This window comes from Phocoena sinus, chromosome 2, assembly GCF_008692025.1.
Source record: "Phocoena sinus isolate mPhoSin1 chromosome 2, mPhoSin1.pri, whole genome shotgun sequence".
NCBI lineage: Eukaryota > Metazoa > Chordata > Mammalia > Artiodactyla > Phocoenidae > Phocoena > Phocoena sinus.
Genome location: NC_045764.1, coordinates 99,056,470 through 99,072,117, shown reverse-complemented (window position 1 = coordinate 99,072,117; position 15,648 = coordinate 99,056,470). Strand labels below are relative to the sequence as shown.

General features: G+C 37.3%; 1 protein-coding gene across 4 annotated transcripts in view; it reads right to left on the bottom strand.

The window, feature by feature from the left end:
• Positions 1–14,830, bottom strand: part of AQR (aquarius intron-binding spliceosomal factor) — a 119,290-nt gene extending 104,460 nt beyond the window's left edge. Inside the window, exons 1-4 of one of the 4 annotated variants that reach the window (XR_004348719.1) lie at positions 14,555–14,629; positions 11,898–11,954; positions 9,568–9,608; positions 3,114–3,149 (exon numbers count right to left, since the gene is read on the bottom strand). Coding sequence is in view for 3 of the 4 variants with exons in the window: in XM_032624670.1 (XP_032480561.1) it covers positions 3,114–3,149; positions 9,568–9,608; positions 11,898–11,954; positions 14,555–14,629 (209 nt within the window). In the remaining variant the exon portion in view is untranslated. Of the gene's footprint in view, positions 1–3,113; positions 3,150–9,567; positions 9,609–11,897; positions 11,955–14,554 lie in introns of all 4 variants that reach the window. The other 3 variants (XM_032624670.1, XM_032624671.1, XM_032624672.1) reach the window with 3 other exon arrangements.
• Between the last annotated feature and the right edge of the window lie 818 nt (positions 14,831–15,648).

The following is a 15,648-nucleotide window of genomic DNA, read 5'->3' as shown; positions in this document are numbered from 1 at the left end:
TACAAGTGCACGTGCACATACTTGCACACACACGCAGAATTATGCATTTTAGATTCTGCTATAGCATATAATTTTTCTACTTTCTCTTCTGCTTCAAAGGTCTGCTCACACTGGTATTTCTATGGGTCTATCTTTAGCAATCATTCTTGCTTAATTTGCAAGAGCCTAGGAAACCGGTAAATAGTATTTTATCCTAAACAATGGCCAAAAGGCTCCAAGTTAGAGACTACTCTTTCATAAATAAAATTCATGAAACTTCATATCATTCCTTTCTTATAAGCTTAAATTTTTTCCTGAATTATGCCCTTTAGAACTTCCATTACCAAGTCTGTTAATGTGAATCTGTCTGAAACCTCTTCATTTCATGGTAGTTTAGCTGGTGATAGAATTCTTTCTAAGTTGATAGTTCTACTTTTCTTCTATGTACTTGTCTCATACTACTATCTTCTCTATCATTACAATTGAGAAGTCTACAATCAATTTGTTCTTCTTCCTCTTTGAGTAATCTGTCTTTTCCTCTCCAGCAGATTTGAAGATCTTTACCCTGTCACTGTTCCTCTGTTCACAATTTGCTATATATACTTCCTGAATCTAAAAGACTCATGTTTCAACTGTAGAAAATTCTTAACCATCATCTCTTCTAAAATGACACTCCTTCATTCTTTCTAAATCTCTTCTGAAACTCCTAATGGATCTTCTCATTCTAGCATCTAGATCTCTTAATTGCCTTGTACACTTTCCATCTTTATTTCTCTTTGCTATTATTTGTTAATTTCCTCAGCTCTAAATCCCCATTCATTAATTCCCTCTTTAGCTGTGTCTCATCTATTTAATTTGCCCATTGAGTTTTTAATCAATGATTTTTATTTTCATTTTCCCCCAAACTGTCCATTTTTAGTGTCCTGTTTCTTGTTCACATATTCTATGTGTTCTTTTATGCCCATAATAATTTTAAACATGATTGGACAGTGTGTATCAATTATATAATTACCTGGGATTTTCTGGGGGATATCTAATTCTATTCTTTATTGTTTCAACTAAATCTTGCTTTAATGTGCTTTGTAATTGGGAGTTTGAACTTGTCTTTACCAGGGTTTTAGCTGCAGGATTTTTTTTGCAGTAGAGTTGGAATACACATCCTTTCAGAGTATCTTTATATTTGTTCCTGCCAGATGCCCCACAGATATCATTGTCTTGCCACAGTTTTTAACAGTAATGTCTTGGGTATTATCTGACTACACAGCAAACTCCAAACCTATTCTTTACATTTTTCAGATGATGAATCTGAGAATATTAGCATCAATGATTTGCCCAAGATGATGCAGTTATCTCCATGATATACACATGATACAGAACTGACTCCAAACTACATCTCTTTAATCCAAACTTAAGGACTGTTCAATAATTCCTTGATTTTATTTTGGCAATCACAGCAAATGTAATCTATATAATAACATGTCCCTCTTATGCATTTCATCAAAGATTCAGTTCACTCTCCTGTACCCAGGCACCTCCTCCATGCCATCTCAGTTTTCACTCTAGCAAGAGACCATCAATTATCTCTATTACAAACTTGAGACTCATTATGTCTGGAGGCTGGCACAGAGAAAATGGCATTCTAACCCAGAAATTATTATACATAAAAGTTCCTGGAAGGTAACAACCCCCTTTTTCAGTTATTAAAAATCTTTCACTGGGCTTCCCTGGTGGCGCAATGGTTGGGAGTCCGCCTGCCGATGCAGGGGACGTGGGTTCGTGCCCCGATCCGGGAGGATCCCACATGCCACAGAGCGGCTGCGCCCGTGAGCCATGGCCGCTGAGTCTGCACGTCCGGAGCCTGTGCTCCGTAACGGGAGAGGCCACAACAGTGAGAGGCCCGCGTACCGCAAAAAAAAAAAAAAAAAAAAAAAAAACTTTCACTGTCACTGATGCCTTCAATATGCTCTGCTGCTTTCTCCTTCAGTTCCTGCAATTCTCTTGGTATCTGATATTTGCCAGGACCATAGAATTCTGGCTTTATCCTAATCATATATCAGCATCCTCTTGATTTTTATTTACTTTCCTTCTGAAAGATGGCATGATATGATGAAAAGGGCATATTAATCTAAGGGCCAGATGGACCCAATTTCTAGCCTCAGTGCTCTCTATAAAATAAGAAAGCTCTTACTGGGATTATTATGAGGATTAAATGAGATCAAGTATTCAGTGACAATACAGTTCTTAGGATATAGCAGGAGTCTATTTACAAGTTAATTCATAGCTATAAACTTCAATTTCTCTCTGTAAAAATAATAAGAACACCTTCATCATGACATTTTTGTGAGGATCATATCAGTGTATGTAGGGAGAAACAGTTGTTAATAGAGACTGACTTCTGATGCAGACTAGACCTCAAGAAGTGTGGAGAAGTGGAAAAACCAGGAGCTTTGGCATCAGACATTGGCATCCCAGCTCTGCCAATTACTTAAATGCATTATCTTTAACAAATAACTGCTCTGACCTCAGTTTCCTCCTTCACTAAGTGGAGAGTAGAATACTGACTTTGCAGGGTTTCTGTGAGTGCTCTGTATGTAAAATGCTTAACAATGTGCCTAGCACAAGGTTCAATAAATGGCAGATACTACTATCATCAACAGCAACCTTGGCTTTTACTTCCAGCCCACTGGCCACACCTGGTTGTAATATAATCTAAATTGTAACCTAAAAATTATATATTCTCTTCATCTGAAATATTTATCAGTGGCTTAGGTCAGAACAATGCTGGCTTAGTAATAACAAGTTAGCCTGGAAGGAAAAAATGGCTACAGAATGCATTCCAATTTACTCCCATTATCACTAGAGGAACCAAAGAAGAGTTCAGAAATTGCTCAGCACACACTATCTTAATTAGTGAAAAACAACTCAAAATACAAGTTACACTAATAATGGAACATCATCTTTGAAAACAAAGGCTATCATACACATATTCCAAAATAAGCCAATCACAAAAATATAAATCTTTTAAAATTTATAATTATTTTCTTATCCACTCACAGAAATGTACAGAAAACTTCGCTAAAAGTTAAGTCACGCTGTCATCTTTAACTTCATCAAAGTAAAGCCTTTAAACTCACCTAAATTCCAAGAGCATTATCTTTCTGATGGCAAACCTAAAAATATAAAAATAAATAGTAAAAATATTTAAATAGAGAAAATAAACATTTCTGAGTTACTAATGCAGATGTATTTTGGAATCTTGTTTTAATATTGACTCACATATCAGAATAATTATATTTACTTATGCATTGAAAAAAGCAAATTTTCTTTTTATTTTTTGTTTGTATTTTGTTTCAGGTAGTTTATTTTATTTTAAAAAACTGTCTAAGAACAGTTACTTATATCCTACCCATATAACAAACACAATCAGCACCATGACATATGAGGATACAACACATAGATTAATAAGCCAAGTAATTTTAATCAAAACACAAGTGCTCATCAATATTCATAATATTAGATCACAACTGCCAAAAGCTAGCCTGTCTCAATTTCTTAAGCACTGATTAACATTCTTCCATTTAATAATCAAATGAAAACATTCTGCTGAAATCATGCCCTCCTATAAGCACAAGGGACACATGTATCTATATCACAAACATGGGAATCAGGCTTCTGTAGCCTTGACATTAAGTTTAAAATATTAGAAAATTGTGGAGGGAATATCAGATATCTCTTTATATACTTTAAAAATCAGAGTGTTTTGTTTTATATGGATAAATGATGCAGTAGTTACAGGGTATCCTTCCAAAGGTAGGTTCAAACATCCACTAATTTAGTTTTATCATTTTGTATATTGACAATAAAGTAGCCAGACCAGAACCATGCCACTGGATATTAGCCTTCAGCTCTGAAAATTAAATCAGTATGCATTATAAATTTATAATACCCCAAGAGACCATTATCCTGTCAAAATCCTATTCCACTGATTTCTGATCTCTTAAATAGTTTCACTGAGCAAGCAATGTCAGAGAACTTTAGTGAGAATGAAATAAAGGATTTAACTGTGCAACAGCACAAAGACAAAACACTGCCAAGGCACTGGCTTCTACAGCCAGCAAAGCCACTGAGAGGATACAAGAGCTGTGTGGTACACTCTAGATCTCCAGCTGCAGGCATTTCACTTTACATGTGTGTTGGATAACAGAATTCAGGCCCTGCTATGCAAATACCTGCACCCTTAATTTCTTCAGCCACAAATAGGACCTCATTGATGAAAGAAAGAAAATCTTGGCTCACGAGATAGATCAGTATTCTAGTCACGATTTAGTGTTACCTTGGCAACATCTTTAAACACCCTGGGACCCAGTTTCCTCATATACAAAAGAGGTGAAGTGGTCAATTTTTTTTTTTTCCTGTGGATGACTGGACAAGTGAAAAATCAGTTTTGATGGGTCAAGATAATGCAAAAACACTCAATTTCTCTTATAGCAATCTTGGTGGTATTCATTAAATTGGGGGTTTTACACTTCTGCCAGTAAACTTTCTGAGACAGATAAAGAACTTAACTAAAGGTATACATATAAGATATAAAAATAGGTCTAGAGACTAGATATTATGCCAGAAAATCTTTAAAGATAAGGATGAAAAGTATAAGAAATAATGAGAAATATAAATAAAGGATTTGGGGATGGTTATTTTATTAAGTTACCAATATTTACTGAGAGCATGCTTTGTAAAGCCTGATTCTGGTCAAGGGTTTAACAAGCATTTCATTAAATCCTCCCAAAGCTGGATAATTTATGTACAATACATTGGGTCTATTAACCGTATTGTTAACTGGATGATTAAATTTGATTAAAAAAAAAAGAGTGGGGAGGGGTAGGCAAAGGGTTTTTTTTTTTTTTGCTGCTATAACTGCCCTCTGCTATCTCTCTTGGGATATGGTTGTGTGAAAACATGAGGTCTGGAGCTGTGGCAGCCCCTTTGCAACCACATAGGGAAAGCCAGAGAGTTTGTTAAAAGGCTGACAAAGACCCTCACATTATGAACTTCTGAACTACCTACTCCAGATTTATTGTTAAATAGATGAGTAAAAAATCAAAAAATAATTGTGAACAAAGGAAGCCAGCCACAAGAGTACATATCATGTGATTCCATTTATTTAAAGTTTAAAACCAAGCAAAACTAAACTATAGTGTTCACGTTTGCATACTTACATATTTAAATGATATAGCAAAGGACACATAAGGGTTTGTGGGATGCTAAAAGGTTGTTTTTTTTAACTCAGTGGTGGTAAAAATTCAGAAGGCTAAATGTTTATGTACATTTTATGTGCTTTCTGTTAATTTCATAGTAAAGAGGTTTAAACATTTTTAATAAAAAGAAATATAAACACTGGCAAAAGTAAACTGCTCTAAAAGTCATCCCTTTTTTTCTTTCAGTGTAAAAATCACTTGGATTAACAGGATTAATAATCATACCAAAGTGTGTGGGTTAAGAGACTCCTAAAGGGCAAATGGACCCTGTCCTATTTAAGAACAGAGTATTGGATAAGAGCCAGAGAACAAGGATTTAATAACCTGGCGCTGTCTGTATCTATGGTAAAATATCTTGGGCTGGTTACTTAATCTCTCTATACCTCAGTTTCATCATCCATAAAATGAGGATAACGGTACCTATCACAGAATTGTTGTGAGGATAAATACGCTGCTATATACAATGTGCTGAGATCAGAAGCTGGCACATAGTAAGCACTCCAGAAATGACAATTACTGTTACTTTTAATATTTTAAAATCAAACAGATAAAAATACATTAAGACAAATTCACCAAATCTGATAATGGTAAGGATAGCAAATATGAATCTTTTGTGTAATATACCACACACTACAATGGGGACTGAACAATATGGTATTTTAAGATCTACCTAATTTTGAGATTCTAGAAGTGATCATTTATATCATAAGAATATAAGAACTGATTGATTTAATTCCCAGATGCCTCCTAGGGAAATAGGGATGATGTACAAAAACATGTATAGTATAAGAACCTTAAGGTATCATATGAAGAGTGCCTTATGGCTATAAACTGCCTATTTTGATAGCCTACAAACAAGTTAATAAATCTTACATTAATCCATTCCCCAATAATGAAGAAGCTACGAGCATATAACTCTGCAAAACAGCTTCCACAAGGCACTAGTCTAAAAAAAATGGTCATTTAAATTTTTAAGTATACACTACAGTTTTTGTGCTACACAGGTGCATTATTTAACTTTTTGAACTTAGAAATTTGGGGGCAAAATGCAATCAGGTCACTTTTATTCAAGTGTTTAAATGTGTAGAAGGTGAGAATATGGCTGTTAAGAGTGCCGTGATAAGACTTAGGGAGCCCCGCCAATGACTGTTACTACTTTCAGCAATTAAAAATGACTTAGCCAAGTCTACGTAACTTAAAAATCACCAGCAGCTTTTAGTTGTTAATTATATAAAAATTATATTCAAGGAAGCAATATTAGTAGCAAAGGTTTAAATTTAAAAAAACCCATAACCCTAAGCAATCCACTGGAGTGAAACCCTGTTCTACAAAGAGGCAGAGAACTAGCTCTGAAAGTTCAAGGTAAATTCCAGATTGGTATATCCTTAATATATAATAATAAAGGGTCCTAGAATTTATCTCCCCACTCATCTTCAGTTTACTTTCCTCAGGCAATCTCCTCCATACCCACTTTCAACCAACAAGTCATATGTTACATATCTGCTCAAATGTGATATCTTTTTTTTCTTTTATTGGAGTATAGCTGCTATACAATGTTGTGTTAGTTTCTGCTGTACAGCAAAGTGAATCAGCTATATGTATACATATATCCCCTTCTTTTTGGATTTCCTTCCCATTTAGGTCACCACAGAGCAATGAGTAGAGCTCCTTGTGCTACACATTCTGTTCTCATTAGTTATCAATTTTATACACAGTAGTGTATATATGTCAACCCCAATCTCCCGATTCATCCCACCCCCGGCTTTCCCCCCTTGGTATCCATACGTCTGTTCTCTACGTGTGTGTCTCTATTTCTGCTTTGCCAATACGTTCATCTGCACCATTTTTCTAGATTCCACATATATGTGTTAATGTACGATATTTGTTTTTCTCTTTCTGACTTACTTCACTCTAAGAGAGGATCTTTGCCTGATCATCAATCTAAAATAGCAGTCCTGTCGCTATACCCTAATCCCACTTTAATTCATAGCACTTACTACCTGCTGATACTGAATATATATATATATATATATATATATGCATATATATGTATATATTTTGTCTGTCCAGATAAGAATTAGAACACAGCTTCTTGAGTATTAGAGGCTTCATCTGCCATGTTCACTGATGCACCCTTAGCATTGGAATGGTGGTTGATACAAAGTAGGCTGAACCCAATCCTCTCTTCAGAACTCTACACCTAAATACCTAACTGCTTATTCTACATCTCTCTCTATAGCTCTTTAGTGGTTAGAATTCAACATTTCCAAAAGCGACTAGTGATCTACACCCAATCCCACCAACAACAACAACAGCAAAAGTCAGTAATGGCACCTAATCACCTGACAACCTTTGCCCAAAATTCTGGAGTCATCCTTGATCCCTCCCTTCCTGCGTTCACCACATCCAACCACCAAGCACGTCTATCTCTCAGATTGGTAACTCTTCTCTATCTCAACTTTCCATGCTAGTCCATGCCATCATTATCTTCAATCTGACTACAACAATATTCACCTAACTAATTTCCTGCCTCTTGCTCCCTCCAAAATTTTAAAATACCACCATCGTGCTTCACTGGTTTCCTACTTCTCTTCAAATTTAAAACAAACAAACAAACAAACAAACCTTAACATGGTCTTTGGCCCGACCTACTTCTACAGGCTCAAGAAGAGATTGCTAAAACAAAAGAACTAGAGGACTTCCCTGGTGGCACAGTGGTTAAGAATCTGCCTGCCAATGCAGGGGCATGGGTTCGAGCCCTGGTCTGGGAAGATCCCACATGCTGACATTAATCATCAATGTCAGTAAAACAGTCTTTTATTTTTAAGTGCTTTTACTTATGTTGTTTGCATTCTTAGATTCTTCTTGTCTTCATTTTGCCCGAAAACCTATTTCTTAAAATAGTTTGCACAGGGATTTCCCTGGTGGTCTGGTGGTTGAGAATCCGCCTGCCAATGCAGGCAACACAGGTTCGAGCACTGAACCGGGAAGATCCCACATGCCACAGAGCAACTAAGCCTGTGCGCCACAACTACTGAGCCTGCGCTCTAGAGCCTGCGAGCCACAACTACTGAGCCCCCACACCACAACTTCTGGAGCCTGCGCGCTTAGAGCCAGTGCTCCACAACAAGAGAAGCCACCACAATGAGAAGCCTGAGCACTGCAACGGAGAGTAGCCCCCGCTCGCTGCAACTGGAGAAAGCCCGCACGCAGCAACGAAGACCCAACACAGCCAAACATAAATAAATAAATAAATAAATTTTTTTAAAAAATGACTCGCCTCTTATTTTGACACTGCCTTTACAATATTTAGTAAAATTTACCTCCTAAGACTCAAACACATGAAAAAAATAAAATTTGAGATTTTATAAGGTCTATGACATTCATAACACAAATGTTTCTATTTCATATTAAAACAGTTAGTTACCTTTTAAAATACTCATTGGGCATATATATCTACAGGTGCAGATATGGAAATATGCCCAAGACATTGTTTAAAAAAAAAAAGTCGGGCTTCCGTGGTGGCGCAGTGGTTGGGGGTCCGCCTGCCGATGCGGGGGACGCGGGTTCGTGCCCCGGTTCGGGGGGATCCCGCGTGCCGCGGAGCGGCTGGGCCCGTGAGCCATGGCCGCTGAGCCTGCGCGTCCGGAGCCTGTGCTCCGCAACGGGAGAGGCCGCAGCGGTGAGAGGCCCGCGTACCGCAAAAAAAAAAAAAAAAAAAAAAAAAAAAAAGTCATGATGCAGAATGGCATGTAGAGTATAAACTTTGCTGTTTTAAAAAAAATCACAGGGGTAGGGAACTGGAACAGATGTATACATAAGTAAAGAAACTGAGGGTTAAGGGACAGGGAAGAAGATGTACTGAAACTTACCCTTTCTGTGTACTGTTCAAAATAATTTTAATTTTTATTATATATAGTTTGTACATTATGTACAAAATGCATATTATTTTGTATTTAATTATTATCATGTATATTTTACTTTTCCAATTTTTAAATAATCTTTCAAAAAGATTTATCAGAAAATAAGAAAATTAGTATTAGTTGAACTGAAATTTTTAAATCTCCATATTTACTCTTCCTCACGTTCCTTCAAAAACAAAATAAACCCTAAAGAACTTAATCCCTCTAATCTGAGCCAAAAATTAAAAGGCAAAAAAATATCTTATGCCTCTTCAGCAGCTAGATACAGTTTTTCTAGTCACCATCTCCTTGATGACCAAATCAAAAAAAGGAAAGTTCCAAGTTTATGATTACATTTAGTTTAGAAGTTCAAATGAGATCCAAGTTAGTCCCATCTACTTCCTATGTATGAAAATTAAACTCATTCCTACCTTGATTTGACAATTTCTTTCTCATATATATCTTCAATCACCTGTTAAAAATATAAAAATGTTTAATATCCCAAATAACTTTTTTTCAGACTCTAAATTGAGAGTTTTCAATTACTGAGATTACACAAAACAAGGTGGTTTAGGAAAGCTATCAAATATCACTGCTATTGAAATAATATTTAAGAGATTTTTTATAATCCCATTATATCCCTCAAAATGTAAAATAACAAAGTAGTAGGAAAAAATAAATAATAAAATGTATCTAAATAAAAATAATTCTAGAAATAATTATTAAAATGATGTATTTATTTCATTTCTAGGGAAAATAAAAATTCACAAGATCAGGATATTTTTTAAAACTTAACAAAGTATATAAATGTTATCAGGCTTCACCTAAGAGTTTTAACAAAGTGCTTTCAAAAACCAGAAAGTAAACTGAAAGTGCAAAGACATAACAGAAGCAAATCTAATCATTACATCCTGTTTTCCAAGCACATATGATAAAACCTCAGAATTTCCACTTACTTGGGTTAGGGTGGGTAGGATGGTATAATACATAAGAATTCAGGTTCTGGGGTTGGAAGCCTGGTTCAAACCATCCACCTTTACTGCTGGAGACTACAACCTTTGCAAATGCATGACTGCTCTAAGGCTCAGTTTCCCAGTATACAAAAAGGATCTAATAATAAGTACCCCGTGGGGTTGCTATAAGACAACACATGTAAAGAATTCAGTACAGGTCCTGGCACGTGGTAAGCCTTTAATAATAGTTATCAGTAGCAGAAGTAATAGTAGTGCTAGTGACAAGAGTAGTTAAAAAACAACTTACTCTAAAATTATGAAGTACTTTAACATGGTATAATATAATATTATTTTATGGCAACTATGTCTTTTACTGCTCAAAGTATACTTCTCAAATAAATGTTTGTGGGTGGTAAAGGGAGGAAGACAATGAGGCAAGCAAGTCTTGAATTTGTATGAAATTTTCTGTCATTGCTTTTCTGTTTATCAAAATCCAAATTAAATAATAAAATGAAGGGTATAATCTTCTTTAAATACCAGCTTATACAGAGCTTCATCTAGTGTTAACTAAAATGATCTGAATATAAATTTAATGTCTAAAAACCTTGATCTAATTAAGTTCAACTCAATCTAGTAGTGTCATAAAGATATTTTTATTTATGAAAAATGACCCTAGGAACCCCCAGGCCCAACATATACAAGCACAAACATACACAAACAGCATATAGTAAGATAAAGCAACCTGGCTGATAATTAAGAGTAATTAATGTATGTCAAGTTTATGAATATCCTCCTGATGAATAAAATGGGATTGATGGCAAAACAAAAATATATTTATAAATAAAACACTGAAGCTCAAATAATGTGAGAAATTTGGGATTAAGTTCAGTTTTGATAAGAGTGCCTAGATTATCACAATTCAATTTACAATGGCAAACTTAAAGCGAGTCTTCACTACTTGTTAAATGGCATGTGTATGTTAGCTCTGTAAGACCTCTCTTTAAGAACCTATGTCAATGAGAATTAATCCTCCATTAGGAATTCTGCCTTTCGTTTATTCTAAATTGTGTCACCTGAATCCTAAGTCCCTTCCCTAATTGAATATGACTGGCCCTCAGTCATCTAATTCTCTAAACAACTCCCACCTCTTCCACCACTATTACAGATCTTTCAGTTCATCAACCTAAAAATAAAAGAGAAAACAATAGATTTTATCCTAGATGAACTGTCAAAAAAACTGTAGGAAGGGGCTTCCCTGGTGGCGCAGTGGTTGAGAGTCTGCCTGCCAGGGGACTCGGGTTCGTGCCCGGGTCCGGGAAGATCCCACATGCCGTGGAGAGGCTGGGCCCATGAGCCATGGTCGCTGAGCCTGCGCGTCCGGAGCCTGTGCTCCGCAACGGGAGAGGCCACAACAGTGAGAGGCCCGCCTACTGCAAAAAAAAAAAAAAAAAAAAACTGTAGGAAAACTGATGTGTATTTACGAAGATATTCATTACGTGATCACCTAATAATGATAAATCAGAACAATCTAAGAATCTATAAACAGGAAAATCCACACACATTTTTTTAAAAAGCTTAAAGGAAATAAAACAAATGATAGTAGAGGTTATCTCTGGGTAGTTATTTTTATTTTCTTATGTGTAGCTTCTGTATTTTCCAAATTTTCTATTATGAGTAATTATTTGTTTAGAAAACCATTCATTTTAACTTTTAAAAAAATTATGAAGAGCTTCTGTCGAATTAGCTCTTGAAAAAGATACAAAGAGCATACCTATTCAAAAGGGATGCTGCAAACCAAAAATACTTACCTTTATATCAAAAGGTGATTTTTTCTTGATATGGGGAGCCCAGTATTTACATGCTAACTGCAAAAGTAAACAGTATAAACAGTAAGTCATAGATTCATACCACTGCAGATTCATACCACTAACAGACTGAGATCATTCAGTAACAAGCTGTTTCTTAACAAGGCACTACTGGCACAGCACGAGGTGATAGAGTAATTTACCTATCAAGGGGACTATATGGGCTTGCAGGCCAGTGAGCATCTTCGGGCCCAATCCACTGAATGCCAGTAATGCCCTGCATGGCACCCTGCCACTATGATTTTAAAAAAACAAAACATACTTTTTAAACTACTCCTATGGAAACAATAGGGTGAAGTTAATAACCACAGTCAAACACCTTCAGCATAGAGCTAACGAAACCCAGGTCTAGAAAGATTAAATGAGCTGCCCAAGACTACAATTAGTTAACAGGTGAGCCAGTCCTAAAAAACAGATTCAAAATCCTCAGGAATGTTGATTTGCAAAACAATAATCTTTAAGTGATTAGTACACATTCAGGCACACCTAAACAAAACCTAAAAAAAAATTGTAGTTTATCAGTGGGTTATTACCAAGAATAAAAGAGTCAGTATGTTATATTTCAGCAAAGCAGGTTTTACCTGAAAAATGTGAATTTAAATACATATACAGGGATACCTCAGAGATATTGCAGTGACCACCTCAATAAAGCAAGTCACATGAATTTTTTGGTTTCCCAGTACATATAAAAGTTACAATTTACACTATACTGTAGTCTATTAAGTGGCAATAGCATTATGTCTTAAAAAAATCAATGAACATACCTTAATTAAAAAATACGTTATTGCTAAAAAATGCTAACCATCATTAAAAAAAGGGAGATCAGGGCTTCCCTGGTGGCGCAGTGGTTGAGAGTCCGCCTGCCGATGTAGGGGACACGGGTTCGTGCCCCGGTCTGGGAAGATCCCACATGCCGCGAAGCGGCTGGGCCCGTGAGCCATGGCCGCTGAGCCTGCGCTCTGCAAAGGGAGAGGCCACAACAGTGAGAGGCCCGCGTACCGCAAAAAAAAAAAAAAAAAAAGTGAGATCAGAGTTCAGATATCTGATCTTCTTCAAACTAAATTTTAACCTCTACATCTCACTCATTCAATAATAATTAAAAAGCCCCTTCTCTGGTCAGGTGTGCCAGGTGCTCAGAAATAATGGAGGAGGAGGGGCAGGGAAATGGTAGGATCCCTACATACTCTCTGTCCTCATCTCATACCACCCTCCCTCTTACTTCTTAAGTTCGCTCTCCTGGCTTCTTTACATACACACCATAAGGCATTTCCACTTGCTACTCCCTGGACTGTTTCCCTGCTCTTCCCCAGACTGGCTCCTTTTTTGCATTCAGGTCTTAGCTTTTGCATTCAGGTCTTAGCTCATTCGGGTCTTAGTCAGGACTCTCCTGACTGCTCTTCATAAACCCCACCCAGTCTGCCACAATGCCGTTTCATTTTCCTGATAGCAATAATCACTGTCTGAAACTACACTGTTCATTTGTCTCACTCATCCCTCTAATATGTAAGATCCCTGAGGGGAGGAAACTAATAACTTTTACCACAAAAATTCAAGCATATGGGAAAAGGGAGTTCTAGTCTAACTTGTCCAGAAAAACCTCTCCAAATTAATGTAGATGAATGACAATGAATTAACCATATAAGAAAAGGTAGGGGAAAAAATGAAGTAGAGGGAACAATGTTGAAAGGAGGTGCCAGGAGGTGAAAGATTGCATGGCACAAATAAATGCAGTTCAGTATGGCTAAACACTGTTAGAAAAGGAGGGGAAAAAAGAGAGGAAACTGGATATAAGCATGGGTCAGATCACAAAACAAGGTGAATGATTCCAGTCATTATCCTAAGGGCAATTAGAACTCTTTAAGAAAGGATTCAAAATGACTCTTATGCTTCTGCCTTAGCAAATCTGCTGAAACAGGGCACAGAGAAGAAAGAAGCAAGTGAGTAATAAGTTCTGCATAGAGCTACTTGCACTCTTATCCAACACCCAAAGCAACAAATAAGGATTAGGAAAGTTGCTCAGTGCTACAGGGCTATGTTTCCCTATTCAAAGCCAATCGCGGTTCACCATGCAACACAATAAACAGGTTTTAAATGAACGCTCTCTGACCATGGGATTGCTCTCTTCGTAGATGCATGTATTTGGAGCAGGTGTCTTGTCAAATTCTCACCATTCCCTTCAAAGATCTAGGTTACTCTAAGGCTAAGAATAAGCCTACCCCTCCTTCGACCCTCAGTTCAGTATCGCCTCTGCTATGGAACCTTCTTGCCAGTCTCAGGTGACTGGGGTGTTCCTTCTGTGAATCCATCGCTCCTGCGACGAACTCTAACAGAGCAAAGCTCGCATAATAACTTTCTTTTCATGTGTCTGTCTCCCCTGGAACATGAACTCCTCGGGGCAGAGCCTCTTTCACCACGGTCTCCCCAACAGCTAGCACAGTTGCTGGCACACAGCACGTACTCTTTAGTAAAAAGACTTGAGTATATGAATTGACAAACGAATGCCTCCTCGCTGCTCCCGTTCCCAAGAAAAATCCCACGTCCTGGCCTCGGGGCTTCAGCGTCCTCACCCCTCCACACACACCAGACTCGCCCAAGCGCACCTGGGTCACGAACTCCGCGTTGATCTGGGACACCGTAGGGGCCACGATTTTCTTGGGTTGAGCAGGGGCCGTCATGGCAGCACTCTCCTTCCGCTCCAGTGGAAAACAAAGGACCGCTCCGAGCAGCGGTGAACCTGATACACTTCCCGCTAAGAAGCGACTGCGGCCGCCTAACTCCGAGATGCAAAAACCCGCGGAGCAGAATATCCTCAACGTTTACAGACCACAGAGAACGCGTACCACAGCTTGTACATTCTTCAAGAAGCGGAACAGAACGGGGCCGGAAGTGCATGCAAGCGCTGGTTTTGAGCTAGAGAGGCAAGGGCTTCGACCTCCCCTCTCCTGCCCCCTAGCGGGAAGCTGAGAGAAAACACCCAGGGAGACGGGATTGATGTCTCAGTGACCAGGTAGATGGTGTTGGTTAAGGTTTTCTTGTGGTAGGGTCGCGGAGGGAGAGGGAGACTTGGAATTTCTTTCAACCCTATAAAAAGTATTAGTGCAAAAAAAAAAAAAACTAAACGGGAAATGCGAGGCTTGATTTTAACTGTTTTTTAACAGATTCATGGAAATATAAATTAGCATATAATGAACTGCACATATTTAGGGTGTAAAATTTGATTTGTTTAAAATAGTCATACAAATGTGAAACCATCACCAAAGTCATAATAATAAGCATATCCGATGTCTCTAAAATTTTCCTAGTCCCTTTTGCAATCCATCCCTATCCCATTTCTACCCACCCATTCTCAGGCAATCACTCATCTGCTTTCTGTCGCTATAGATGTATAGATTAGTATCCTTTTTATAGAATTTTATAAATATGAAAATAATACAGTATGTACCTTTTTTCTTTCTTCTTTCACTCAACATAATGATTTTGAGATTCATCCATGTTGATGCATGTGTTAATAGTTGGTGCCTTTTTATTGTTGAGTAGTATTCTATTTTATGGACATACCACAGTTTGTTAATCTGCTCATCTATGGATGAACATTGAATTGTTTCCAGTTTTTGACTACTACAAATAATGCTGCTAAGAGCATTTGTGTATATATGTCTTAATGTAGACATGTGTTTCCCTTTCTCTTAAGTAA